Raw genomic sequence first — 26,828 nt, 5'->3', positions numbered from 1 at the left:
AAGGCTGATACTACTTCATTTGTGGGATAAATTTCCCTAAATCGTTCTTTCGATAGTTTGACAAGGTTACCACATTTGATTTTCGTTGGTCAAAATATTGTCATTTACATATAAAAATTAATATGGCACCCATCAATTAATCAGATGCTTACGTACATGTTTACACACAACTGTGAGTATGGGGACCACACTCAAATTCATATATGTTGTTGCAATTTCAACCAAAATTTTTTTTCAAGAGCAAGAGCAGTGAGCAAGATCACTAACACTAACAAACACTTAGTTACAATTAGATGTTTGGCGATCGCGTTTATTTTACGTAAAAAAACGACTTGTTGCGCAGCGACAGTGTTTGTGCTCTTCTTTGGGCATCGAGATATGTAAATTTCCCCTAGATGAGAAAACAAGTTATAGCGAAATGAACACTTTTCATCAATATTTTCCTCTCATTGCTTTTATATGGAGTTTCACCGCTAAAACTGAATATAATATCAACCTTAAAAAAGTATTTGGCGAAAAATATTGTTTAAAGCGAAAATAATATTGTTATCTTACTGATAACAAATTACTTTTATTAACATTTTATAATAAATAATGAGGGAATGTCCTAATAAATGAAATCAGTATTTTTTTTTGTTTCAAAATCTATTATCTACAAAAATTAATCGTGAAAAATATTAATTTTCACTGTGAAACATGCACCAAATACCCAGCACCCACTTAGGTGGGGACACGATACCAGTCATGAACCAACTTAGGAGAGTGGTTGGGAATACAATTAAGGATTTTTTAAGCAGCACGGAATTCCTTATTTAAATTTTTTTTTTCGAGGTTACTTTTTATTTTTTAGAGCGCAAAACTTGCTGATTACTGGCTTGGGTGTATGTCTATAGTGGGCAGATTAATATCTGAACCCTCTTTTCAACCTAACCTAAACTAAAACTAACCTAAATACCCACCTAAAGCCTGCGAATCCGCTATACTGGTAAAGAAATCAACCCAAACTTTTGCTAGTGTGATAATAAAAATTTTGAATCGTATATGATAATTTTGACACACATAGTGAAATAAAAATGATACGTAAAACCATGTTTCCACTACGATTTATGCTTTGTTTTTATTTGTCAGCAGTGTCGTTTTTGACAGCTTTTTATTGTGTGCAGCATATACATTGCGGTCAGCGATTTAGTTTGTGAAACTATTTTATTAAATTACTACTAAATTTTATATCTTCAATATGAAATTGTCAGATGTTAAGAAAAAATTGCTGCCCAAAAATCCCAATAATAACTGGTATTCAATGGAAACGCAGTGTTTCATTTGAATTTGGAAGGAGATTTGCTGCAAATCTTCTCAAATAAGTAGATTTTCTCACGTTGAAATTGTATGGGAAACCTCGTTCTAAAACACGAGATTTCCGAAATCCCGTCACAAATCTAGATTTGCTCCAAGTTGAAACATGGTATAAAAAGTGACATGACATGAGACAAGAACATATAGTGCGATAGCAGCTTTAGTAAATCATGCACAAATAATATGAATAATTTCCATGGCATAAAGGGACTGCCATGATGTGATTTCAATAATTCAAATATATTAACCAAAAGAAAAATACAACAATAGTCCACTAAGTGCCTTTTCTCCTTGGGCACTAAGTTGTACCTGACCTATGAAGCACTATATCTTGTGCGAAATACACCAATTTGGCATCCCTGTTTTAATCACCTGTTTTGGTGTTTGTTGCAGAGAAAAATGCTCAATTGACATCATTGTTTTCATTATTAGCTCCTGTGTCAGGGGGAACGGGACTTGAAATGAGTTAATTGAAACCAATTGAAAAATAAATGTATACAATTTACAAGAATCAAACGGAGGCGGCACAAATCGTATTTACTAAGAATTGGAAGCCGATGCATTTGTCGCTTTGGACGGACGATATTCTGGTTAGTTTGGTACAGTATTAATTACGATTCTTGTGTATTTTCGGGTGGAGCATATTCCTATCCCCTCTCGAAAAAAAGTAAACAAACGTCAAGCAGCTATTTGCAAAAGGCTGAGGTGCATTTTCTATTCCTCAGTAGATGAGACTGACCACAAGATTAATTAGTATTTCTTTCAGGTTTCAAACTGTTATTGCTATGATAATGACTGGTCTATATTAAGCAAGCAAGAAGATTGCTGACCCTACAAGGAGGAATTCGTTTATCGCACAGCACCTAGACTTCCACGAAAGGAGACACACAATGATTGCTTACTTTATTTGGAGGGGATGAGTAGTGCTTTCCCTGACTGCCATTTATGAATCGCTCGCAAAGGGCGTATCAATACGACACAGCAAATCAAATGAACAATCGATCACACAAATCTTACTTCAATTGTGGAATATGGCGCAATTTCATTTGTGAGTATTACACACCTCTCGTAAGCTCCATTCTTATATGTTACTTTTAAAGACTGTGCCATACTGCGACATATGCGTTAAGTCCATTACTTAATATTGAATGGACGAAAGCAACGAAAAAAAGTTACTTCATTGTGCGTGACTCTAGTATCTTAATGTCTTCATTTTAAAAGATAGATGGTGCGAAAACAATAGCATATAAATATTAATAGAACGAAGTAGATATACCTACTGTTCGATTGCTATGCTCATTTCAATGTTCAAAGAATAGTCTGTTATCTATTTCCGACGTTATAATAAATTTAAAGATCGCGTTTCTTAGATTTGAAATTTGTGTAAAGCATACTCAGTTATTTATTTCGTTTTTTTGCAGATACACAAACAACCACAGTAAACATATTCCATCTCCTGAACCTGCTATTGATATAAATCGGATCGACAATGTCCCACTGTGCCACTGCCACGATGTCCAGTTGCGGTTTTTGGTTCCAGATGATTTAACCGAGGTACGATGTTGATATGTATGGCTGTACACAACCGACGACTAATGTGTGTACATAAATACATATATACTTGAGCATTTTATTTGAATGTTGGAATGTACATTGTATGGAAAAATAACATGAGCCCGTACGCGCAATAAGATACCCATGTGATAAGAATGAAAATGTTCGCTACAATTGTTATCAAGTTGCGTTTTAAAGATTTTATTTTAAATCCCCTTGGAGACAATAAGTTCATGTTTCATACATAGTCACCAATAAATTCCTGGTATTGCAATGACAGTGTATGTAGTTAGGACAAATCCAGGGAATGCAATGTTTTTAATTACTTTAGTCACTTTTGCAAAGTTTTAAAGCAATTGTATGTGTATTATGATTTCAAGCATTTGTTCAACAATGCAATTCCTTGGGTATCGATAGAAATGCTCATCTTGATGAATGACATGTGTTTGTTAAAAAAACCTCATTACCAACTTTTCCCATTCATCCAGAGCTTCTTTAATTCCGACAACTTTTCCCTTGAAAGATTGTATATATACAGATAAAATATAATTAAAAAAACTTACATCTAAGTTAAAAAGTCTAAGGAATAGCTTTGACATTTTGACTATCCTTTATTTGCAATTGAATGCATTTCGATTCATGTTGTTTTATGTATAAAAAATGTACAGGGGCAGACTTTTAAAATATCAATAGGTGCTGTCCGATGAAGTTTAAAGGTAAAACATAAGGAACCTATTTATTATAGCCGAGTTCGGACGGTGTGCCTTAGTGCAACAGGGAGAAGTTTTTACATGGTGTAGGGGATAACCACTGCGGAAAATTTTTTCTGATGTACTTGCCAGCATTCAAACCCAGGCGTTCTGCATCATAGGCGGAAAAGCTGATCTCTGCGCTACAGTAGCCTCCATATTTTGTCTAAAAAAATTATTTAAAACCATGAAATAATTTTTAACTGTTCGCTAGAATTTTTCTGCGTCATGTGCTTTAGGACGAAACAATCTGTGAGATATTTGAGTGTTCCATTCTAGAGAAACTGATTGCTGGCTTCCAAATTTTGCTATTTATTTTGTTTTTTATATCGTATTGGGCCAAAATATACACCTAGTCTGCACAAAGTCTTTCCCTTATTTTGAATTTTCCGGGCTATCTGTATTAAATTTTTAATGGAAATGCAAAATTGCCCACGAACAGGGTCAAACTTCTCAAATATCAATGAGTGCATTCCGATTCAAATTTAAGTTCACTGATAAGGGGCTTCCTTTTTTTAGCCGTGTCCAAGCGGCGTGCCGCAATGCGTCATCTCTTTGTAGAGATGTTTTTTACATGGCATAGTACCTCACAAATGTCGCCAGCATTAGGAGAGGAAAACCACATATGAACATTTTTTCTGATGATCTCGTCAGGATTCGAACCCAGGCGTTTACCGTCATAGGAGGACATGCTAACCTCCAATTTTCAGTAAGATAGTTTAATAATTGAATTTCCAGAACCTCGTAGTTTATTAGAAATCGACTGAAGACAATAATCACTGTGGTTTAGACATAAATACTTATTATAGTTTTGCAAGTATGCATACGTATTACTAAAAAAATACTACAATTCCGTTGTGGCGGATTCATTTCGCCAGTATTTTACTGTTTTTCGATATATATCACGTTGTTATTGAGCCAAAAGATTTTTTGGTGTCAACAAAACCCCACCATGCTAATTGGACTTCTTTTAATAGACGATTCTTAAGGGTTTGTCTGCAAACGAACGACATTCCATCCATATACGAACGATTCGGGCACATAAAAAAAACTTACTGTATTGCATAGTCCGGTCTCCGGTCTAGTATTTCACAAGGAATAAGAAAACGAATATCACACGAGCACACGAAAGTGGAATGCGGTGGCTTCCATTATAATAATAGTTCACTACTATGATGCAAGCTTTTGGCACTAAGAGATGCTGTCGATTCAAAATTTTCAGCTGATTTGCGATATTTCAAAACGACGTGCCAGAGAGCCTACGGTGTTGTACATGCTCTTATGCAATTTCGCATAAACGTATGGGTTAATTCCTACCAAGTTTTGTATCACTGTCCATGTAAAACTTCTATATTTTAATTAATTTTTTTTTATTTTAATTAATTTTTTTTTATTTTAATTTTCCATTTATTAGTCAAGTTGTTATACTGTATGCGACTATAATACTACAATAATTTCAATTCATAAATACATTTTCTTACAAATAAATCGGAAATCCCATAAATTTAACAAATAATAATTTATAATAGACACACGAAGAGGTTTACATTAAAAATGTCCTTAAAAAATAAATCAGGAATTAAAAGCTACTCAAACACAGTTTATCTCATAAATTAAACAATTATTACCAATAATAATTCATTATACATACAATAAGAAGTCAACATTACAGTAAAATTAAAAACATTTCACAAAAAACTTGTAAATTAACATAAAAATAAACAATAATATCTTAACAGTTCAATAATTATTGCAAATTTGACAATATCATGAACTAGTTTAAATTCGAAAACAGTTGAATGGTTGACTACTCTCTTAATTTTGTGTTACTCCAACTCGTCCTTATCGATGAACATAAAATAAACGTTGATATGGGAGAAGTGCCGCTGGCACGTTTCAATGTTTTATGGCCTCTCGAAACAGAAAATTCTCATGTATCTTCAAGAACAAAGTGATATAAAGTAAAATAATTTTTAATTTTTCTACCATTTTAGGTCCGAACATTATGCCAAGACTGGTTTCCCATTGACTATCCTTTATCTTGGTATGAGGATATAACATCCAGTTCAAGATTTTTCTCATTAGCGGCTGTATATAATTTAGCTATCATAGGTTTAATAGTGGCGGAGATAAAACCATACAGAAATCTAAACAAAGAGGTTTGTACAACACACTGCTACAACAACAACACCATTTTTTGTTCTTCACTGACGTCTTGTCATTTCAATTTCACTAAAATAAGGATAAAGGCATTTTACCTGATAGTATGGGCAAAACCGCAGATGTTGGTTATATTCTATCACTGGGCGTACATCGAAAACATCGTCGAAATGGTATTGGATCGTTGTTATTGGATGCTCTTATAAACCATTTAACGACGGCCGAAAGACAGTCGGTTAAAGCAATATTTCTTCACGTGTTAACAACAAATCAACCTGCCATATTATTCTATGAAAAACGAAGGTTCGTATTTGCATATGTACATTTGTATGTTTAGACAATACCATATCATGTCGTTTTCTTACAGGTTTAGCCTGCACTCTTTCCTGCCTTATTACTATCATATAAGAGGCAAAGGCCAACGTGACGGTTTTACTTATGTTACCTATATAAACGGAGGTCACCAGCCTTGGACATTATTATATCCTTTTCAAAACAAGACTGGTTTTCGTTTGTCATCTAAATTACGCAACATGGTTCAAATGAAATTTTCGGTTTCATAAGAATTACATGCTGAGGCCACCGTGGCTTCCCATGGCAGCCGGTTGTACGTACCGGATTGAACCGATGAAGCCCTTCAGCGGCAAGGGCTGCCGACTCAGTGTACAACACACTGTTGCAATAACAACAACCGTGGCGCAGAGGTTAGCATGTCCACCTATGACGCCAAACGCCTGGGTTCCAATTCCGGCCTGAACATCAACAAAATTTTCAACGGTGGTTATCCCCTTATTAATGTTGGCTACATTTGTAAGGTATCCTGTCATGTTAAAACTTCTTTACCAAGTGGTGTCGCTGTGCGGCACGCAGTTCGGACTCGGCATAAAAAAGGATGTCCATTATCATTGAGCTTAAACATTAATCGGACTGAACTCATTGATATGAAAGAAGTATCCCCTGTTCGTTAATGGAATGTTCATGAGAAATTTAGTAGTTAGAATTACATGCACATGTGTAGGGATGGGCGATGGGTAAATACCCATAAGGTATTTACCCGGTAAATTTATACCCAAAAGCTGGGTATTTATAATTTTGCAGATATCTTGGGTCATTTTTATCCTATTTCGATGAAAATTGGCACAATGAGTTCTGGTAGACCCCTACCCATTTCTATGAAGTGTGGTTCAGATCGGACTGTATTTGGGTATAGCTGCCCAATAGACCTACCGCTCGATCTCCCGAAATAGGGTATTGAGGCCATAAAAGATCCATTTATTACCTGTATTCGATCAAATTTGGCACAGCGTGTTCTGGTAGACCCCTACCCATTCCTTTAAAATGTGGGTTAGATCGGACCATATTTGGATATAGCTGCCATATAGACCGATCTCCCGATATAATGTAATGAGCCTATAAAAGGAGCATTTTTTAATCCTACTTCTTTATTTTTTTCCGTTATTATGCGGAGTAGCTGCAAATACGGCCGCGGGCAGTCAGCGATTTTCGAGAGGCGAGTGTCGGACTTGGATCAAGCGGCTCGCCACAACGAGGAATGCATGTGCAATCCCACAAAACCCATGTGGTTGGGGCGCTGGGCCAATAACCCGCCCCCGGAAAACTATGAGAAACAAAGGAATAGTAAATATGATAGTTAGTAGCACCAGATTTCAACATAAAAATATTCACAAAGTCACATGGCTGTCACCCGATCACGAGAAACCAAATTGAAGGCATTCATCCAGCGTGTTAGATGTACGATCGATCCGTGGAGAGAATAGAGATTCGGATCATTACCTTATTGCAGCAAAGGTTCGCACCCTTTTAAACATGGCGAGGAAAGTACGATCTGACACTGCACGGACGCTGGACATTGAAAAGCTGCAAAGACAACAAATGGCAGCGGCATACTTCACTCGACTGACCCAACTGCTTGATGAAAGCACTCCTTGTTCCGATGATATAATGGCGCAGTGGCAAACAATTGCCCACTCCATGGAAAATGCCGCGAAATCCGTACTTGGGTACCGGAAGCCTACTCCAAGAAACCCATGATACGACCAAGAGTGTCGGGATGCTACTGAAGCCAAGAATGCGGCATATAGAGCAATCCTGCAATCAGTAGCAACGCGCCAGATGAAGGAGAGGTATCGGGAGGAAGGAAGGTATTGGGCAGAAAGAAAAAGGAAATGGAAAGACGTGAGTGTGAGCGAATTGAGATGCTCAGGGGTCGGAAAGAATTACACATCAAACCGATGGCTTTGGTGCAGGCACATCCTCCTGCAGGACACAACTGCTAGTGTCCGACGTTGTCGGCGAAGGGGATTCCGCAGAACCAATCCCTGATGATGGTATAGAATGTTTACCTCCTAGTCAGAATGAGGTCCTAGTAGCAGTGACCCGACTAAAGAACAACAAGGCAGCAGGAGCCGACGGGTTACCCGCTGAACTATTAAAGACCGGAGGCGACACGCTGATAAGGCGTATGCATCAGCTTATCTGATGCTTATCGATGATTGGAACCTCAGCATACTATGTCCCGTACACAAGAAAGGAGCCAAGACGGAATGTGCTAACTACAGAGGAATAAGTCTCATCCCCATCGCATACAAGATACTCTCAAGCGTACTGTGTGAAAGATTGAAACCTAAAGACAACAGATAATTGGGCCCTATCAATGCTGCTTTAGACCTGTTAAATCCACCCTAGACCAGATATTCACACTGCGCCAAATCCTGGGAAAGACCCGAGAAGGACAAATCAACACCTACCATCCCTTTGTTGACTACAAAGCCGCTTTCGATAGCCCTTTACGTTCAAAGGTATTTCAAGCCATGTCAGAGTTTGGTATACCTGCAAAATTAATAAGACTGCAGGATGACACTTGCTGATACGCGTTCCTCAGTAAGAATAGGAAAGAACCATTCAATAACAAACTCGGAACCATTCAATACCAAACGAGGTTTAAGTAAAGGAGACTGCCTATCGTGTGATCTCTTTAATATCCTGCTGGAGAAGATTATACGAGATGCAGATGTGAATAGATATGGCACACTAATCACAAGAGAACACATGCTACTCGCCTATGCCGACGCCATCGGTATCATAGGTCGGTCATCTGAAGTAGTAACTGCAGCCTTTGAAAGAATCGAAAGAGAGTCAATGAAAATGGGTCTGGCAGTGAATGGAGATAAGACGAAATGGATGGTTTCAACTTCCAAAATGCCTTGCACAACCGAGCAGATAATGAAAATAGAGAAAGTTGGGAACCACAACATTGAGACAGTCAGTAACTTTATCTACATCGGCAACGCCGTAATCGAAACGAATGACACCAGTTTTGAGATTAAACGAAGAATAATACTGGCAAACAGATGCTACCTTGGACGAAGTAAGCAGTTTAGAAACAAGGCCACCTCTCGACAGACGAAGATTACACTATACAAGATACTGATACTACCCGTGCTGTTATATGGCTCTGAAGCATGGGTACTTGTGAAAGCAGATGAGGCGGTGCTTGGAGTATTTGAGAGAAAGATTCTTCGTAAAATATATGGACCAGTTTGCGTTAATGGAGAATATAGGCGACGTATGAACCACGAGCTGTATGACGACGATAGCATAGGCAAACGCATCAAAATACAACGGCTCCAGCAAAGAAGTCTTTTGAAGGCAAACACGGTTGTACACGCAAGCCGGGAAGACCATAAGCCCGATGGAAAGATCAAGTTGTGGGAGACACCTCGAAACTTGGTGTCAGAGATTTAGAATGAGCGCAGAAGATCGAGGCACTTGGAACGCTATTCTACGTTCGGCTAGTGGAACAAATATTCTGTCATAGCAAATTAAAGTAAAGTAAGATCCCGCTACTGAAGCCTGGGAAAGACCCGAGCTTGGGGGAGTCGTACAGACCGATCTCCCTTCTCTCACCAGTGGCAAAGACGCTTGAGGCATTACTCCTCCCGAGCCTTGTAGGAGAATTTTCATTCGCTGAGCATCAACATGGATTTCGAAGACTGCACAGCACAACAACAGCTTTGCATGCCATCACCGCACGGGCCATGTGATAGGACGGTCCTCGTGGCACTGAACCTATCGAAGGCATTCGACACGGTCAGCCATGCCAAATTATTTAAGGATATCGCCAACACATCCCTCCAGCCAGGCCTGAAACGATAGGTCGCGAATTATCTGTGCGGTTGCCAGTTATTTGTGGAATTTAGGGATAAGAAGTCGAAGCTACGTAGAGTGAAACAGGAAGTTCCCCAAAGTGGTGTGATATCTTCGGCACTGTTTAACCTCTACCTATCGTCCATTCCACCCCCTCCAGACAGCATAGAGATCGTATCATATGCGGACGATTGTACGATCATGGCATCAGGCCCCCACCCATTGATGACATCTGCGATAGGTTGAACGTCTATCTCAACGAACTTGCCTCATATTTCGCTGCAAGAAATCTGAAGATATCTGCCACCAAAGCTTCAGCCACATTGTTCACTACAAATACGCGTGAGGTGAATACTGAGCTAACTCAATCCCATGACAGCCGGTTGTACGTACCGGATTGACCCGATGGAGTTCTTCATCGGCAAGGGCTGCCGCCTCAATGTATAACACACTGCTACAACAACAACTGAGCTAACTGTGATGGTCGATGGAGAAATGATTCCGACCATCAAGTGTCCCAAAATACTTGGCGTCACATTTGACCGCTCTTACACATTCTCCCCACATGCCACAGCAATCTGCGATAAAGTCAAAAGTAGAAACAAGGTCCTCAAGTCACTTGCTGGCAGCACTTGGGGTGCAGACAAAGAAACCTTGTTGACCACGTACAAAGCAATTGGCCGGTCTGTGGTAAGTTAAGCAGCGCCAGTGTGGTCTCGTCAACTTGTGACACGCAGTGGAATAATATTCAGATCTGTCATAATGCCGCCCTCCGAACTGCGACGGGCTGTCTCCTCAGCTCTCATGTGTACCACCTCCATCAGGAGACAAAGATCCTACCAGTGCAAAGACATAACTACATGCTGTCTAAGCAATGCCTTTTGGGCTGTTATCGCAGAGAACATCCTAACCATCATCTTGTGGATAGATATTCATTGCCCAGAAGCCTTAAGGTTGATCTACATGATCTAGAGCGTGAGGTTCAGCGCTACAAGAGAGAACCTCTAGATCAAGCGGCATATCAGGAGTCTAAACAACATTCATGCAGACACGGTAGCAGATGCGGTAATTGGCTACCGGGTGAACGTAGTCCTTGGAGAATGACCGCCTCCCATTGCACCTGAAAAAATCGACCTCCCCCGGCAAACCAGAGTTGTTCTGGCTCAATTACGTTCCGGCAAATGCAGCAGCCTTAACTCCATCAGAACAAGGATTGATGCCTACGTGCAAGATGTAAGTCACGATTGTAACCAGGGACCGCACGATACACGTCACCTGTTTAACTTCCCGGCCAGACCCACTCGACTTAGACCCAGATCCCTGTGGCCGCACCCCATCTAAGTTGCAGAGTTCCTGGGTCTTGACACTCAACAGAATCAAGCAGACGAAAGATAGAACACAATAAACTGCTACAACAACAACAACAAAAACAACTACAACAAAGATGTGGCGGTCTACCAAAACTCACTGTTTCAAATTTCATCAAAAATCTGATGAAAAATGCTCAATACTCTATATTGGGAGATCGGTCTATATGGCAGCTATATCCAAATATGGTCGGATATGAACCACATTTGACAGGAACGGGTAGAGGTCTACCAGAACACACTGCGCCAAATTTCATCGAATTCGAGCAATAAATGGATCTTTTATGGCCTCATACCCAATATCAGGAGATCGAGCGATCGGCATATGGGGCAGCTATATCCAAATATAGTCCGATCTGAACCACACTTCACAGAAATGAATAGGGGTCTACCAGAACTCACTGTGCCGATTTTCATGGAAATCGGATGAAAAATGACAAATTTATTGCCTCAAGACTTTAAGTCTGGAGATCGGACTATATAGCGGCTATATATAACTAAAATCCGAACACGTCCGAAACACAGCCTTTTGGGCTGTTATCGCAGAAATCATCCAAATCATCATCTTGTGGATAGATACCCACCGCCCAGAAGCCTTAAGGTAGATCTACATGATCTAGAGCGTGAGGTCCAGCGCTACAAGAGAGAACCTCTAGATCAAGCGGCATATCAAGCGGGTCTGAACAACATTCATGCAGACACGGTAGCAGACGCGTTAACTGGCTACCGGGTGAATGTAGTCCTTGGAGAACGACCGCCACCCATTGCACCCGAAGAAATCGACCTCCCCCGGCAAACCAGAGTGATTCTGGCTCAATTACGTTCCGGCAGATGCAGCCGCCTCAATTCCCACAGAGCTAGGATTGATGCCGATGTGCAAGATGTATGTCCCGACTGTAACCAGGGACCGCACGATACACGTCACCTGTTTAACTGCCCGGCCAGACCCACTCGACTCAGACCCAGATCCCTGTGGACGCACCCCATCTTAGTCGCGGAGTTCCTGGGTCTTGACACTCAACAGAATCAAGCAGACGAAAGATAGTACACAATAAACTGCTACAACAACAACAACAACTAAAATCCGATTTTATGAGATCAAAAGGTCAGGTTTATATACAAGAATACGAAATCATCAAAAATTTTTTGGAAAATGTTTTTATACATCAGATATCTGCAGAATTATGAATACCCAAAAAAGGTATTTATCCAATAAATACCCCAGCGTTGGGTATTTACCTGGTAGAAACCCATCTCTACACATGTGCCATACTAATTTTGCACATTGGACCTAATGGAACAGGGAGCCATTGCAGGCATTGACGATTCTATGAACTCGATTGATCCGGGGGTCTTAGGGTTGACTAGGCGTTTGCATCACGATAGCCTTTTGTTTACATAAAACAACACTTAGTTTTGATAAATGTATTTGTCAAGCGAAAATTTCGTATGAGCTGCGTACCGGCCTTACTTCAATAACGAATGTGGGCGTCTTAATGTTTCATGATTACTATTTTTAGATTATTCTTTCATACTTGGCTATGCAATCCCATGGCAGCCGGTTGTGCCGGCAAGAGCTGCCGCCCCATTATACATCACACTGCTACAACATACTTGGCTATGTTCTCACTGAAAAACTTCTCTATTAGAAAATTTCCGCTCTAAGTGTTTCACCCCAGAGGCCAAGGAATAATGCTAAGAGGTGGAGATGGTCTACATGGATAATGAGGAAATAACCTTTAACATTTCCAAGAGCAGCATTTTGCAAAGTGCAATTTCGCCCATGAACATTCCATTGAAAACAGGGGCAAACTTCTTACATATTAATGAGTGCTGTCCGAATCCGATGATAAGGGGTCTCATTTTTATAATCGAGTCCAAACGGCGTGCCGCTGGGCGACACCTCTTTGTGGAGAAGTTTTTACATGGTACACTACCTCACAAATGTAGCCAGCATGTAGCCAAGCACCTCGATCTTCTACGCTTGTTCTAAAATCCCTGACACCATTTCTCGAGATGTCTTTCTCCACTTGGTTTCTTAATCAGGCTTAATCAGCTTTTTTCATTAATTCTGACAACATGATCTAGTCAATGCAACCGTTGCATGATGGGGTATTTTGGTCCTGATATAGTAATCGTTTTTGATAGACCAATATTTATCGATAACTTCGATTTCTACGATTGTTCCAAAATGCAACTTTTTCAAGGTTTTTTTGAAAAGTGAACAAACTGGAAAATTGCATAAACTTAACTTAAAAAAGAAATAGTTTAAGTCAAAGAATTTATTTTTTTAATATGGATATAAATAGTTGTCCTCTCCGAGAAAGGAAATCAACCCAAGAAAAACCCTGGATGACCGGGAAGATTTGCATTCTTGGGAAAAATGTCCGCAGACTTTTTAACAGAGCACGTCGCAAAAAAGCGGAATTATATTGGGATGTGTATTACACATGGCTCAAGGAATACAATAAGATTACCAGAGCGGCAAAACGTGCCACTTGGTAGCTTTTCTGGGGCGACCAGGTCCATAGCGTTAATGATGTCGCCAAGATGAAATAGTTTCTCTTAAAAACAGATGTCCAAACTGAAACGTTAGTAGACGACATGCGAGTGAGAACAGAGAAAACGGAGAACATGTTGAGGCTTTTGATATAAACGCATTTTCCACATCATACGAAGGGACTAACGGAGACACCGAAATCTGGGAACATGAGATTGATCGAAGGCTTACCATTACAGATTTTTTGGTAAAGGAAGCCTTGAAGAGCGTCAAACAATTTAAATCACCCGGACCTGATGGAGTATTTCGGTCGTTACAACAGAAGGAGGCGGACTATCTGGCGCCCATCTGGCCTTTATTTTCACAGCTCGAAAAACCTGGCAGGAGGCAATTGTGGTGTTAATGCATAAGCCCGGCAAGCCAAGTTATGTGACACCAAAGGCCTACAGGCCTATAAGCCTTACGTCCTTTTTACTCAAAACCATGGAACGCATAGTGGATACCATGTTAAAGAGTACGACATCCAGCGAGCTGCTTAAATACAAACAGCATGCATTGACAACGAGGGGCCTTTTTACAATGCGCGGACCGACACACTAATCCAATCCTTAGACCAGTACCAGGTGGACGAAATCCTTACAGACTGGATAAATCATATGCTAAGGAACAGGTGGATAAATTGCGGGTCCCATGACATAAATATAGGAGAGATATTGGCATAGGGTACGCCACATGGGGGCATTTTATCGCCACTCCTATGGGTGGCCGCCATAAATGACCCATTACCGATGCTGACTGAGGAGGGATTTGAATCCATCTGCTACATAGACGATGTTATAATACTTCTAAGGGGTAAGGATCTGATCCAGCTATGCAGGAGGTCCGAAAGGGTCTTGGAGATGGCACACGACTGGGCTAGACCTAAGGTTCTCAATGTTAACCCAGAGAAGACTGAAAACTGCCTGTTCACAAGGAAGGCGAAGGTGGGCCTATTTGACCCATCACGTTTCCTCAATAAAACAATTTCAATATCTGACAAGGCCAAATACTTAGGTGTGATCTTGGACAGGAAACTGAATTGGAAGTGCCACATTAAGGAGCGTACCGAGAAGGCTCGAAGATGCTGGGCACTATATAGACTGGCCGTAGTCTCAATATGAGGCCTGAACCCGAGGATAGTCCACTGGCTCTACAGGAGCGTGATAAGACCAATACCAACTTACGCCTCAGTAGTCCGTTGGACTGCGATTGAGAAAAAGTACCACGTAATGATTATACAGCAGGTTCAGAGAACATGTTGTCTTGGCATAGGCGGAGCGATGAGGACCACGCCCACTTGGGCACTGGAGAATATTCCAGATATCCGACCCATTGACATACAGATTAAGTGTGAGGCAGCAGCAGCATACTTAAGAAGATGGGAGAATGAATTGAGGATAGGAGCAGCTCATACCATCGCGGTATAATCGTTTGGGTGCCGGGCCATAGCGGAGTAACTGGGATTGAGAAAGCAGTTGATTTGGCAGTGAAAGCCAGAGAACTGCCGTCAATGAACTTGGTTAAACCGAAGCCTTTTAGGTCGACGCAGTCGGAGATAAGGGCGTGGGCGACGAATGCGCATGCAACCCTGTGAAACAGCAAAACGGTCGGTAGGACGGTGAAAATCCTATGGGGAGAAGACGAGGCTATTACTGAAAGGAAGTAAAAAGAAGGTCTGTATAGCTCTCGGTATCATAACGGGACACAGGACTACGAACTCATTTATGTAAAATCGGTGCGGCAAGTGATAGCATGTGTAGGGCATGCGGAGAAGATGATGAAACGTTGGAGCATTTCCTATGTCACTGCCCGGGTTTCCCTTCTAACAGATACCGGCACTTAAGTGGGGACAACTTAGGCGCGTGGCATGAAAACAATTAAGGATTTTATAAGAAGCACGGAATTCCTAACATAGATTTTATTTTTCGAGCTTACTTTTTAGTATTTATGTATTTTTCAGTATAATACAAAAGCCTTACGGCCAAATATCTGTATTAGAGCGCACAACAAGCCTATTACTGGCTTAGGTGTATGTCCCTAGTGGCATGGGGTGGCTTAATATCCGCACCCTCTTTCAATCTAACCTTAATGGAGCCTTCTACTTCAGATATTCAGCGACCTAAAACAAAAATATTTTACTATGCAATTGTCTCTCGGAATGATTTTTTTAGATTTTTTCAAAATTGTTCAAATTTGCACATTAAAAAAATCCGAAAAAATCCAATCTGAGATATTTTAAATATACGTAGTTCGAGCTGTAAACTAAATCACTGTGTTCGTGAAAATTGTTTCAAATGGCAACATTTTTAGTATTTTTGATTTTTTACAATTTTCATATAATAAAAATAATGTTCGACACGTTGTTGTTGGCACATTTGATGTGGAGGTGGCGATCCTCGTCAAGCTTTTATAAGCGAGCAAGCTCGTTCCGGTCTATACGACCGATCGCCGCGGGAACATGATGGTCATAGGTTATTTAAAGGCGTCAATAATTTGCCTTGTCGTATAGAGCATCATAGGCACTCAGTGTTTACGCAAGAGCCGGTGCCACCCACCCTTCCAATACGCTCATTGTCTGCGACTGCCGTTGCAGCTGCTCCGTATGGAGCATTTCACTATCCGCAACCTGTGGACGCGCCCGGTAGGTAGGAACTAAACTTCTCGTGAAAGCGATGAAAATCACACAGAACGGACCTCACGTTCCTGTGCCGGGATAGCTGTAGTGAAAAATCAGGCTTATGTGGATCCTGATCATTTTTGGTGTTATTCAATACAATTGAATTCGCTTTAGTGAAAATGGCGCAAAACTGCAAAAGTTTTTATACCCCAAAATTCCAATAAGTTTTTATATCCCAAATTCCGAGCATTACTCTTTTCCAACTAAAGTTATTTCATACATATTTGTACCTTAAATTGAACTTATGCTTATATTGCATAGCTGGAAATTAATTTTACTTATCCGAACTACGCTAAACTGAAGAGTGGAACCAAATTGATGTATTTTAAGCCTTTCACTTATCCGTTTTCGACTGTACATTTTGTTGGGTCTAAGGTCATATTTGATTGAAAGAATTTAATTGAAAAAATACAATTATCAACCAAATTTTTTATTTAAAAATTGTGCAGATGAAATTAAAAAATTATTGTGTTTAAGTTCAAAAGATTGGCTTGTTCCTTTCTCTACCCCCCTCCTTTGAGTTTGTTCACATAGCTGGACGTAGAGGGAGGAGCTCTTATTGATCCGGGTTCGGAAGCCTCCTTTGTATCTGAGAGTTTGTGCAATCGGTCCAAATTGCCCTTCCGATCCGTTGTGGCCACCGTTGCTGCCACTTCCAGAAGACAATGTTCTCTGAGTTTAGGGTCTAGGAAGAATTCTTCTCTCAGGCTGGAGACGATTGCATTTGTTCTCCCACAGATCTCGGGAAGTTTGCCATCCTTTACTATTGCTTCTTGATTGCCTGACCTGGATCTAGCGGATTCACAGCTTTTCGACTGTCGACCTCTTGTTTTGTTATTCGGCGCGGATTTGTATCCGCAGATATCATTGGAGTCATCAACCCCGATAAACAGGCCACGAAGTTACGCGTTGTTTTTTATGCGTCCAATAGGACCTCGAATGGCGTCAGCCTCAATGATATTCTTCATGTCGGGCCAGCTTTGCAGGAGGATTTAGTATTACTGATCCTGCGCTGGCGACACTTTTGATACGCATTCAATTGCGACATTACCCAGTTGTATCGCCGGATTCGTGTGGATCCAAGGCATACACCGTTTCAACGTATTTTATTTAGAGATTCCCCTTCTGAACCTGTTTGCTGTTTCACCTCATCCTTGTTTCCCATTACGGGTCTTAGAGTTCTTAATATGGCAAACGTGGTGGCAATGTACTCCAATAATGTGCATCGGTCAGCTATCGAGGGCTTTTGAAAATGAAGTTGCACGAGGACCGTACTATTCTGAAATTTCCTGATTTATTTTGCTCATAACGCCTTTAAAAAATCAAATTATTTCATATCTACGACAATTTTCTATGGTTTTATTAACTCCTTAGCACAGATCATATAAAGGACTATGCATCAAAATTACGGCAGACTGGCGAAGTCTTCAAATGGGTCTCTGCACGCGTGAGACAAGTGGTACGATGGATATGCCATAAAACTGTATCACGCTTTAATTTCGCCCACTGAAACAAAACGCATTCAAATTGGCAAATCATCAAAGAGCAAATAATAGAACAATCCAATGCAGAATTTATTGTGAATGTGCGACAGTTCGAAGTTAGCTGAACGAGTATATATCAGAAATGTATATTATAGCTTAAAACTAATTTATTAACTAAAGAACATCATGCCTATGTATTTATTGTTGAACTATTTAAAACCTGTAATAGGGTGTATTATTTGACTCAAATGCGTGAACGAATCCAGTCAGTTATCATGGTTTTGCTTGTATTTTAAAATGGAACATGGAACGCAACGCGCCTAACTCATCCAGCAAAATAGTAAACTGCAACTGCATTAACAATTCATGGCTTCATTTTCGATTGATAATGATTTGGTTCCGTTTTTGTAGTATTTTTCTTTACAGAACTTTAGAGATAGACTTTTGATTTTGTTAATTTTATTTTGTACATAGCAGCATCAGCCTTTATTATTCTGACAATCCCATGGCAGCCGGTTGTACGCACCGGATTGGCCCGATGGAGTCGCTCATCGGGAAGGGCTGCCACCTCAGTGTATAACACACTGCTAGAACAACAACGTCATCCTGACCGTTTCTAATGCTCAGCAACAGTATGTATGTACATATATGATAAATATGTACATTCCTCACAACATTAAAGGCGCATACCAAAAAAATCATGAATTTTATCCTAATTTCTTTAATTGCAAAATTAGGTAATTATTTTGGATAAGAATTATTTGAAAATCAATAGCATTGGCCTTTAAATGACTACGCTCTTCTTGTATTTTAATTTATTATTATTTGAAATTGTTATCATGTTTTTGTACCGCATATACATTTATATCACGTAGTTTACTTCACACTCCACCACCCCCTTTTTTTTAGTATTATGATATTTAGCTAATTAACAAAAAAAAAATGTTAAATTTAAAATAAAAGGATACAAATCATATAAGGCGATTGTTTTCTTTAATAGCTTCCAAGCAATATGAACTTAAGGATCCCGTGCCGGAATGGCTATTTTAGCAACACAAGAGTTGGAACTCAGAGGTCCGATTTGTGTGGTCATAACAAGTATCTCAGCTAAAAGCTACCGAGCGCATGTTGCGGATAGTGGAATGCTTCGTGTAAATCAATCAGCGATATCAAGTGGAAAGGCTCATTGAGGGCAGGCCGCAGGGCGGCAACGGCTCTTGCCTAAATACTCTGCGCCAGTAATACTCAATCACAAGGCGAGTTATTGGCACCTTTTAATAACTAATGGCCATAACGTTTTCGCGGCGATCAATACACAAACAAAAATGTCGTCACAAAAAAAAAAACAATATACGATGGAGATAGGATTGAGCTTTCGACACTCATGGATGTTATAAAGTATTTTTGAGGGGGCCCAGTTTCCCGCCCCAGACAGTGGTACTCACAGACGAGCGTGACGGAATTCGTTGCACGGACCCCACTTACCCCAGAATCAGACGAACACGTACACTGAGGCGGCAGCCCTTGCCGATGAGGGTTCCATCGGGTCAATCCGGTGCATACAACCTCGCTCGCTTTATACCAGCCGGTCGAATACCCCAAGTGCGGCCCAATTTCCCGGCGCAAGCAGTGGTACTCGCAGACGAGCGGGATGGGATTCGTGCTATGTACCGCGCTAACCCCAGAATCAGCGAGCTGAATCTGGAAATAAACAGGGTAGTCAACGAACATAAGCGGAATTTGTGGCTGGAACACTTGGAGCAATGTAACTTAGGCATCGGTGCAGGCAAACTGTTAAGTCACTCTCGAACCCCGGTAGACGGGATGACAGGACCTCAGTCACTTTTGGCGAAATAACTGTGACTGATCCGAAGAGATGCGTTGTTCAACCGTCAATTTATTGTGCATCCCGAGAGAGACAGGGCAAGGAGGTGAGCCATTCGCCGTATTCGTGGTCTCCGAGCCGATGAACAGCCATCACAATTTACCGTGGGCGAAGTTACGAATGCCATCCGTGGCGCCAAATCTTCTAAGGCGTTGGGCCCCGACGGAATTTCTACATTGATATTGAAGAATCTGGATTCACCTGGAGTTGAGTACCTAACCACTGTCCTCAACCTGTCATTGAACACTCTGATAGTTCCCGATGTCTGGAAAATGGGCAGAGTGACCCCGCTATTGAAGCCTGGAAAAGACCCGAGCTTAGGGGAGTCGTACAGACCGATTTCCCTTCTCTCACCAGTGGCAAAGACGCTTGAGGCATTACTCCTCCCGTAGGAGAATTTCCATTCGCCGAGCATAAACATGGATTTCGAAGACTGCACAGCACAACAACAGCTTTGCATGCCATCACCGCACACATTTGCCGTGGATTCAATCAGCCCAGGCCATGTGATAGGATGGTCCTCGTGGCACTGGACCTATCGAAGGCATTCGACACGGTCAGCCATGCCAAATTATTTGAGGAAATCGCCAACACGTATTATCTGTGTGGTCGCCAGTCATTTGTGGAATTTAGGGAAAAGAAGTCGAAACACCGTAGAGTGAAACAGGGAGTTCCCCAAGGTGGGGTGATATCTTCAGCACTGTTTAACCTCTACCTATCCCCAATTCCACCCCCTCCAGACAGCATAGAGATCGTATTATATGCGGACGATTGTACAATACGATCATGGCATCAGGCCCCCCACCCATTGATGACATCTGCGATAGGTTGAACGTCTACCTCAACGAGCTTGCTTCATATTTCGCTGCAAGATATCTGAAGATATCCGCCACCAAATCTTCAACCACATTGTTCACTACAAATACGCGTGAGGTGAATACTGAGCTGACTGTGATGGTCGATGGAGAAATGATTCCGGCAATCAAGTGTCCCAAAATACTTGGCGTCACATTTGACCGCTCTTACACATTCTCCCCACATGCCACAGCAATCTGCGATAAAGTCAAAAGTAGAAACAAGGTCCTCAAGTCACTTGCTGGCAGCACTTGGGGTGCAGACTAAGAAACCTTGTTGACCACGTACAAAGCAATTGGCCGGTCTGTGGTAAGTTAAGCAGCGCCAGTGTGGTCTCGTCAACTTGTGACACGCAGTGGAATAATATTCAGATCTGTCATAATGCCGTCCTCCGAACTGCGACGGGCTGTCTCCTCAGCTCTCATGTGTACCACCTCCATCAGGAGACAAAGATCCACTGGTAGGATCTTTGTCTCCTGGGCTGTTATCGCAGAGACCATCCATCACCTTGTGGATAGATATCCACCGCCCAGAAGCCTTAAGGTTGATCTATATGATCTAGAGCGTGAGGTTCAGCGCTACAAGCGAGAACCTCTAGATCAAGCGGCATATCAAGCAGGTCTAAACAACATTCATGCAGACATGGTAACAGATGCGGTACTTGGCTACCGGGTGAATGTAGTCCTTGGAGAACGACCGCCACCCATTTCACCTGAAGAAATCGACCTCCCCCGGCAAAGCAGAATAGTTCTGGCTTAATTACGATCCGCCTCAACTCTTACAGAGCAAGGATTGATGCCGACGTGCAAGATGTATGTATTGGGTTGCCCAAAAAGTAATTGCGGATTTTTCATATAGTCGGCGTTGACAAATTTTTTCACAGCTTGTGACTCTGTAATTACATTCTTTCTTCTGTCAGTTATCAGCTGTTACTTTTAGCTTGCTTTAGAAAAAAAGTGTAAAAAAAGTATATTTGATTAAAGTTCATTCTAAGTTTTATTAAAAATGCATTTACTTTCTTTTAAAAAATCCACAATTAATTTTTGGGCAACCCAATATGTATGTATGCAAGATGTATGTATGATGAGGATTTCCATTCGCCGAGCATCAACATGGATTTCGAAGACAGCTTTGAATGCTGTGGCTTCAATCAGCCCAGGCCATGTAGTAGGACGGTCCTCGTGGCACTGGACCTATCGAAGGCATCCGATACGGTCAGCCATGCCAAACTATTTGAGGACATCACCAACACGTCCTCCCAGCCAGGCCTGAAACGCTGGGTCGCGAATTATCTGTGTGGTCGCCAGTCATTTGTGGAATTTAGGGAAAAGAAGTCGAAGCACCGTAGAGTGAAGGGAGTTCCCCAAGGTAGGGTGATATCTCCGGCACTATTTAACCTCTACCTATCCTCCATTCCACCCCCTCCAGACGGCATAGACATCGTATCATATGCGGACGATTGTACGATCATGGCATCAGGCCCCACCCATTGTTGAGGTCTGCGATAGGTTGAACGTCTACCTCAAGGAACTTTCGGTGCAAAAAATCTGAAGATATCTGCCACCGAATCTTCAGGCATTGTTCACTACAATTTCGCGTGAGGTGAATACCCAGCTGACTGAGAAATAATTCCGACCATCAAGTGTCCCAAAATACTTGGCGTCATATTTGACAGCTTTTACACATTTTCCTCACAGCCACAGCAATTTGCGATAAAGTCAAAAGTAGAAACAAAGTTCTCAAGCCACTTGCCGGCAGCATTTGGGTGCAGAGAAAGAAACCTTGTTGACCACGTCTAAGCAATACCCTTTGGGCTGTTATCGTAGAGACCATCTTGTAGATAGATATCCACCGCCCAGAAGCCTTAAGGTAGAACTACATAATCTATAGCGTTAATATAAGGGTTAATGTAGAACGAGAACGTTCTACAACGACTGCCTCCCATTACACCTGAAGAAATTGACCTCCCGCGGCAAACCAGAGTAGTTCTGGCTCAATTACGTTCCGGCAGATGCAGCCGCCTCAACTACTACAGAGCAAGGATTGATGCCGACGTGCAAGATGTATGCCCCGATTGTAACCAGGGACCGCACGATACACGTCACCTGTTTAACTGCCCGGCCAGAGCCACTCGACTCAGACCCAGATCCCTGTGGACGCACCCCATCTTAGTCGGAGAGTTCCTGGGTCTTGACACTCAACAGAATCAAGCAGACGGAAGATATTGGGTTGCCCAAAAAGTAATTGCGGATTTTTCATATAGTCGGCGTTGACAAATTTTTTCACAGCTTGTGACTCTGTAATAGCATTCTTTCTTCTGTCAGTTATCAGCTGTTACTAAAATTCATTCTAAGTTTTATTAAAAATGCATTTACTTTCTTTTAAAAAATCCGCAATTACTTTTTGGGCAACCCATAGAACACAATAAACTCCTACAACAACAACAACCCCAGAATCAGCGATCTGAATCTGAAAATTAACAGGGAAGTCAATGAACATAAGCGGAATTTGCGGCGGGAACACTTGGATCAATGTAACTTAGGTGCCGGTTTAGGCAAACTTTGGTCTACTGTTAAGTCACTCTTGAACCCTGGTAGACGGGACGACAGAACCTCAGTCACTTTTAGCGACGTAACTGTGACTTATCCGAAGAGGTGCGACATTGATGGTTGAACGTCAATTTATTGTGCATCCCGAGCGTGACAGGGCTAGGAAGAGAGCCATTCGTCGTATTCGTGTTCTCCGAGCCAAAGGGCAGCCATCACAATTTACCGTAGACGAAGTTACGTGGCGCCAAATCATCTAAGGCGTTGGGCCCCGACGGAAGCTCTACACAGGTGCTGAAGAATCTGGATCTACCTGGAGTCGAATACCTTACAATTGTCCCCAACCTGTCTTTGAACACTCTTACTATACCGTCGTATCCATGGTCTCCGAGCCAAAGGACAGCCATCACAATTTACGGACGAAGTTACGTGCCGCCAAATCATGTAAGGCGACGGAAGCTCTACACAGGTACTGAAACACTCTTACAAGATGGGCAGAGTGATCTGGCTACTGAAGCCTGGAAAGGACCCTAGTAAGGGGAGTCGTACAGACCGATCCCCCTTCTCTCACCAGTAGCCAAGATACTTAAGGTACTACTTCTCCCGAGCCTCGTAGGAGAATTTCCATTCGCCGAGCATCAGCATGAATTTCGATGACTGCACAGCACAACAACTGTTTTTTATGCCATCACCGCACGCATTTGCCGAAGCTTTAATCAGCCCATACCATGCTATCGTGACATTAAACCTATAGAAGGCATTCGGCACGATCAGCCCTGCCAAACGCTGGAATTTTGGGATAAGAAGTAGAAGCACCGTAGAGTGAAACAGGGAGTTCCCCAAGGCGGGGTGATATCTCCGGCACTCTTTAACCTCTACCTATCTTCCATGAGTACTGAGCTAAATATGATGGTCAATGGAGAAATGATTCCGACCATCAAGTATCCCAAAATACTTGGCGTCACATTTGACAGCTCTTACACATTCTCCCCACATTCCACAACAATTTGGCATAAAGTCAAAAGTAGAAACAGACTCCTCAACTCACTTGCTGGCAGCACTTGGGGTGCTGACAGAGCGGCCAAAAAACCTTAAGGTAGATTCTACATGATCTAGAGCCTGAGGTCCAGCGATACAAGAGAGAACCTCTAGCGTAAGGGGTCTAGACAACATTCGTGCAGACACAGCAGCTGATGCAGTGAATAGCTACCGGGTAAATGTGATCCTTGGAGAACGACCGCCTCCCATTGCACCTGAAGAAATTGACCGCCCCCGGCAACCCAGAGTAGTTCTGGCTCAATTACGTTCCGGCAGATGCAGCCGCCTTAACTCCAACAGAGCAGGGTTTGATGCCAACGTGCAGGATGTGTCCCGATTGTGACCTGGGACCACACGTCACCTGTTTAACTGCCCAGCCAGACCCAGAGCATTTCACGCGGCACTTTCTCGTTGCAATGGCCACGTTCAAGATTGCATTTCAATGAGCAAAAATGCCTTTTTACCATTAACGATATCTAAAATATCATTCAAAAACAAATATATTGAAACTAAGGTAGCCAAAAAATAGATCAAAATATTTGCTATTATGGACGTGGTGTGCAGATGAAAACAAAAATGTTACGGCATTTTTGAAAATTTTTGAATTTTTATGCAGCATAAAATTAAGATTTCTCGCAAAATATTAATGATAATCAGTAGATAAATAAACTATTTTAATAATAAAAGTTACAAATTTAGACAAAAAATTCTCCAAAATTTAGTTTAGTCTAGCTCAAAATTTCGATAAGTACTTTATGTTTATAGAAGACAAAACTCCCCCACAATCAGTTCTTCTACTTGGTTTGATTTTTCAGTAAATTTATATGTCAAATATTTGATAACACAACTGTGATTCTATTCTAATATCTTAGAAAGATGTTCTATTTGATCCGATATTCCACACATAATGGTACTATAATCGATTTTGACGGTAAGATCCATATAAAAGAATGAGAGGAAAATATTGATGAAAAGTGTTCATTTCGCTATAACTTGTTTTTTCATCTAGAAATGTACATTTCACGACGTCCAAAAAGAGCACAACCGCTGTCGGTGCGCAACAAGTCGTTTTCTTACATAAAATAAACGCGATCGTCAAACTTCTAATTGTAACTAAGTGTTTGTTAGTGTTAGTGATCTTGCTCACATGTACTTACTCGGGATGGAAAAAAATATTTGTTGACGCATAAATAAGAGTCTATTTGTAAAAAAAATAAATAAATATACTTCTAAAATAAAAAAATAAGTGTTTCTTTAATAACAAGCTATTGCAATAAATCTGTATGAATTAATAACAATTATGAAAGAACGTGTTGTTCTTTTGGTCTTGCAATCACAACAACATTATTTTGTTACAAGTGGAAGATGCTGGCAAAAGCTTTTAGAATTTTTTCTTATTTAACTTATACCAATAAAATACTACGAAATCAAATTATTTTAACAATTAAAAGCTGCATTCGTTTGTTTTTAAATAGTTTTCTATTTAATTATTTATAAGTTTCGAAGGGGTGGGTTTTTGTTATAATTACAACAACATATGTGAATTTGAGTACGGTCCACACACTCGCATTTGTGCATATACATGCAAGTAATTAGTTGATAAATTGATTGGTGCCATATTAATTTCTATATGCAAATGGCAACATTATGGCCAAAGAAACCAAAAAAACTAAAATGTGGTAACCTTGTCAAACCACCGAAAGAACAATTTTCGTACATTTCGTGTATTCACCGTCTGCTGCGAACTCTACAGCATCACGTTAAACGCAACTCCATATTTAAAATTTTTATATTTAACGGCGTCGACCGAAATATTGGAAAAAAAATAAAACAAAAAACAGCACAAAACTTTGTTTTTTTTTCCATGACTTATAGCCGATGCTATACACCAAACTTCATAAATACAAAAAGGTCAAATATACCCCGTAAAAAATGCATTAAAGATTTCATTGAAATTTTGTGTTTATATCGCAGTTAAATTTTGTCTTTGGAAAAACTTCAATAAAATTTTGACCCTAGAGAAGAATTCATTGATAGCTTGTGTTTAATTAATACTTTATTGAAATTTTCTCTGGATATAAGATATTGATATATTTGTGGCTTTTTTTAATTAAAAGCTTAATCGAGCTGTCCTCATTATTTGAATTGCCAGAGGTCCTCCACTCACCAAAAATTGCGAAATCGGTATGAAAAAGTCAAATTGTTGGTGTGACGATTTTATGACTTTTTTTCAGAAAAAAGTTGACAATATTATTGATTTTTTTCTCAATTTTGACGACTTTTTACAAAAAATACCTGGCAGCACTGGATCTTATGTCAATTGTGTACATATTATAATTTTTAATTATTTTTTTAGTGACCACTGTTGCTCTTACGTGATTTTTGCGGGTTGTTAGGGTCAATATGTTTCAAAATGCAAATAAAACAAGTTTATTTCATCCTTTTCTCGACGTT

The 26,828-nt window shown here is 40.8% G+C and overlaps 1 protein-coding gene across 1 annotated transcript; it reads left to right on the top strand.

Annotated features, from left to right (window-relative positions):
- The first annotated feature begins 1,774 nt into the window (after positions 1–1,774).
- Positions 1,775–18,944, top strand: LOC106089417 (N-alpha-acetyltransferase 60). The gene is made up of 7 exons (XM_059360128.1): positions 1,775–1,943; positions 2,120–2,401; positions 2,775–2,907; positions 5,651–5,815; positions 5,899–6,119; positions 6,184–6,298; positions 17,945–18,944. Exons 2-7 carry the CDS (start codon positions 2,385–2,387, stop codon positions 18,074–18,076), a joined length of 783 nt encoding a protein of 260 aa, XP_059216111.1. The 5' UTR covers positions 1,775–1,943; positions 2,120–2,384; the 3' UTR covers positions 18,077–18,944.
- Positions 18,945–26,828: the final 7,884 nt, after the last annotated feature.

Source organism: Stomoxys calcitrans, chromosome 1 (genome assembly GCF_963082655.1).
Source record: "Stomoxys calcitrans chromosome 1, idStoCalc2.1, whole genome shotgun sequence".
Lineage (NCBI taxonomy): Eukaryota > Metazoa > Arthropoda > Insecta > Diptera > Muscidae > Stomoxys > Stomoxys calcitrans.
The sequence above is the reverse complement of the archived record's forward strand: the minus strand, read 5'-3'. Positions and strand labels throughout refer to the sequence as shown.

What these genes read in the sequence shown, in the direction of transcription:
- LOC106089417 (XM_059360128.1), top strand. An exon ending in ACAGAAATCTAAACAAAGAG is followed by an intron (nt 5,816 to 5,898) that starts GTTTGTACAACA and finishes CACTAAAATAAG; the next exon opens with GATAAAGGCATTTTACCTGA. An exon ending in ACCAGCCTTGGACATTATTA is followed by an intron (nt 6,299 to 17,944) that starts TATCCTTTTCAA and finishes CTCCTTAGCACA; the next exon opens with GATCATATAAAGGACTATGC.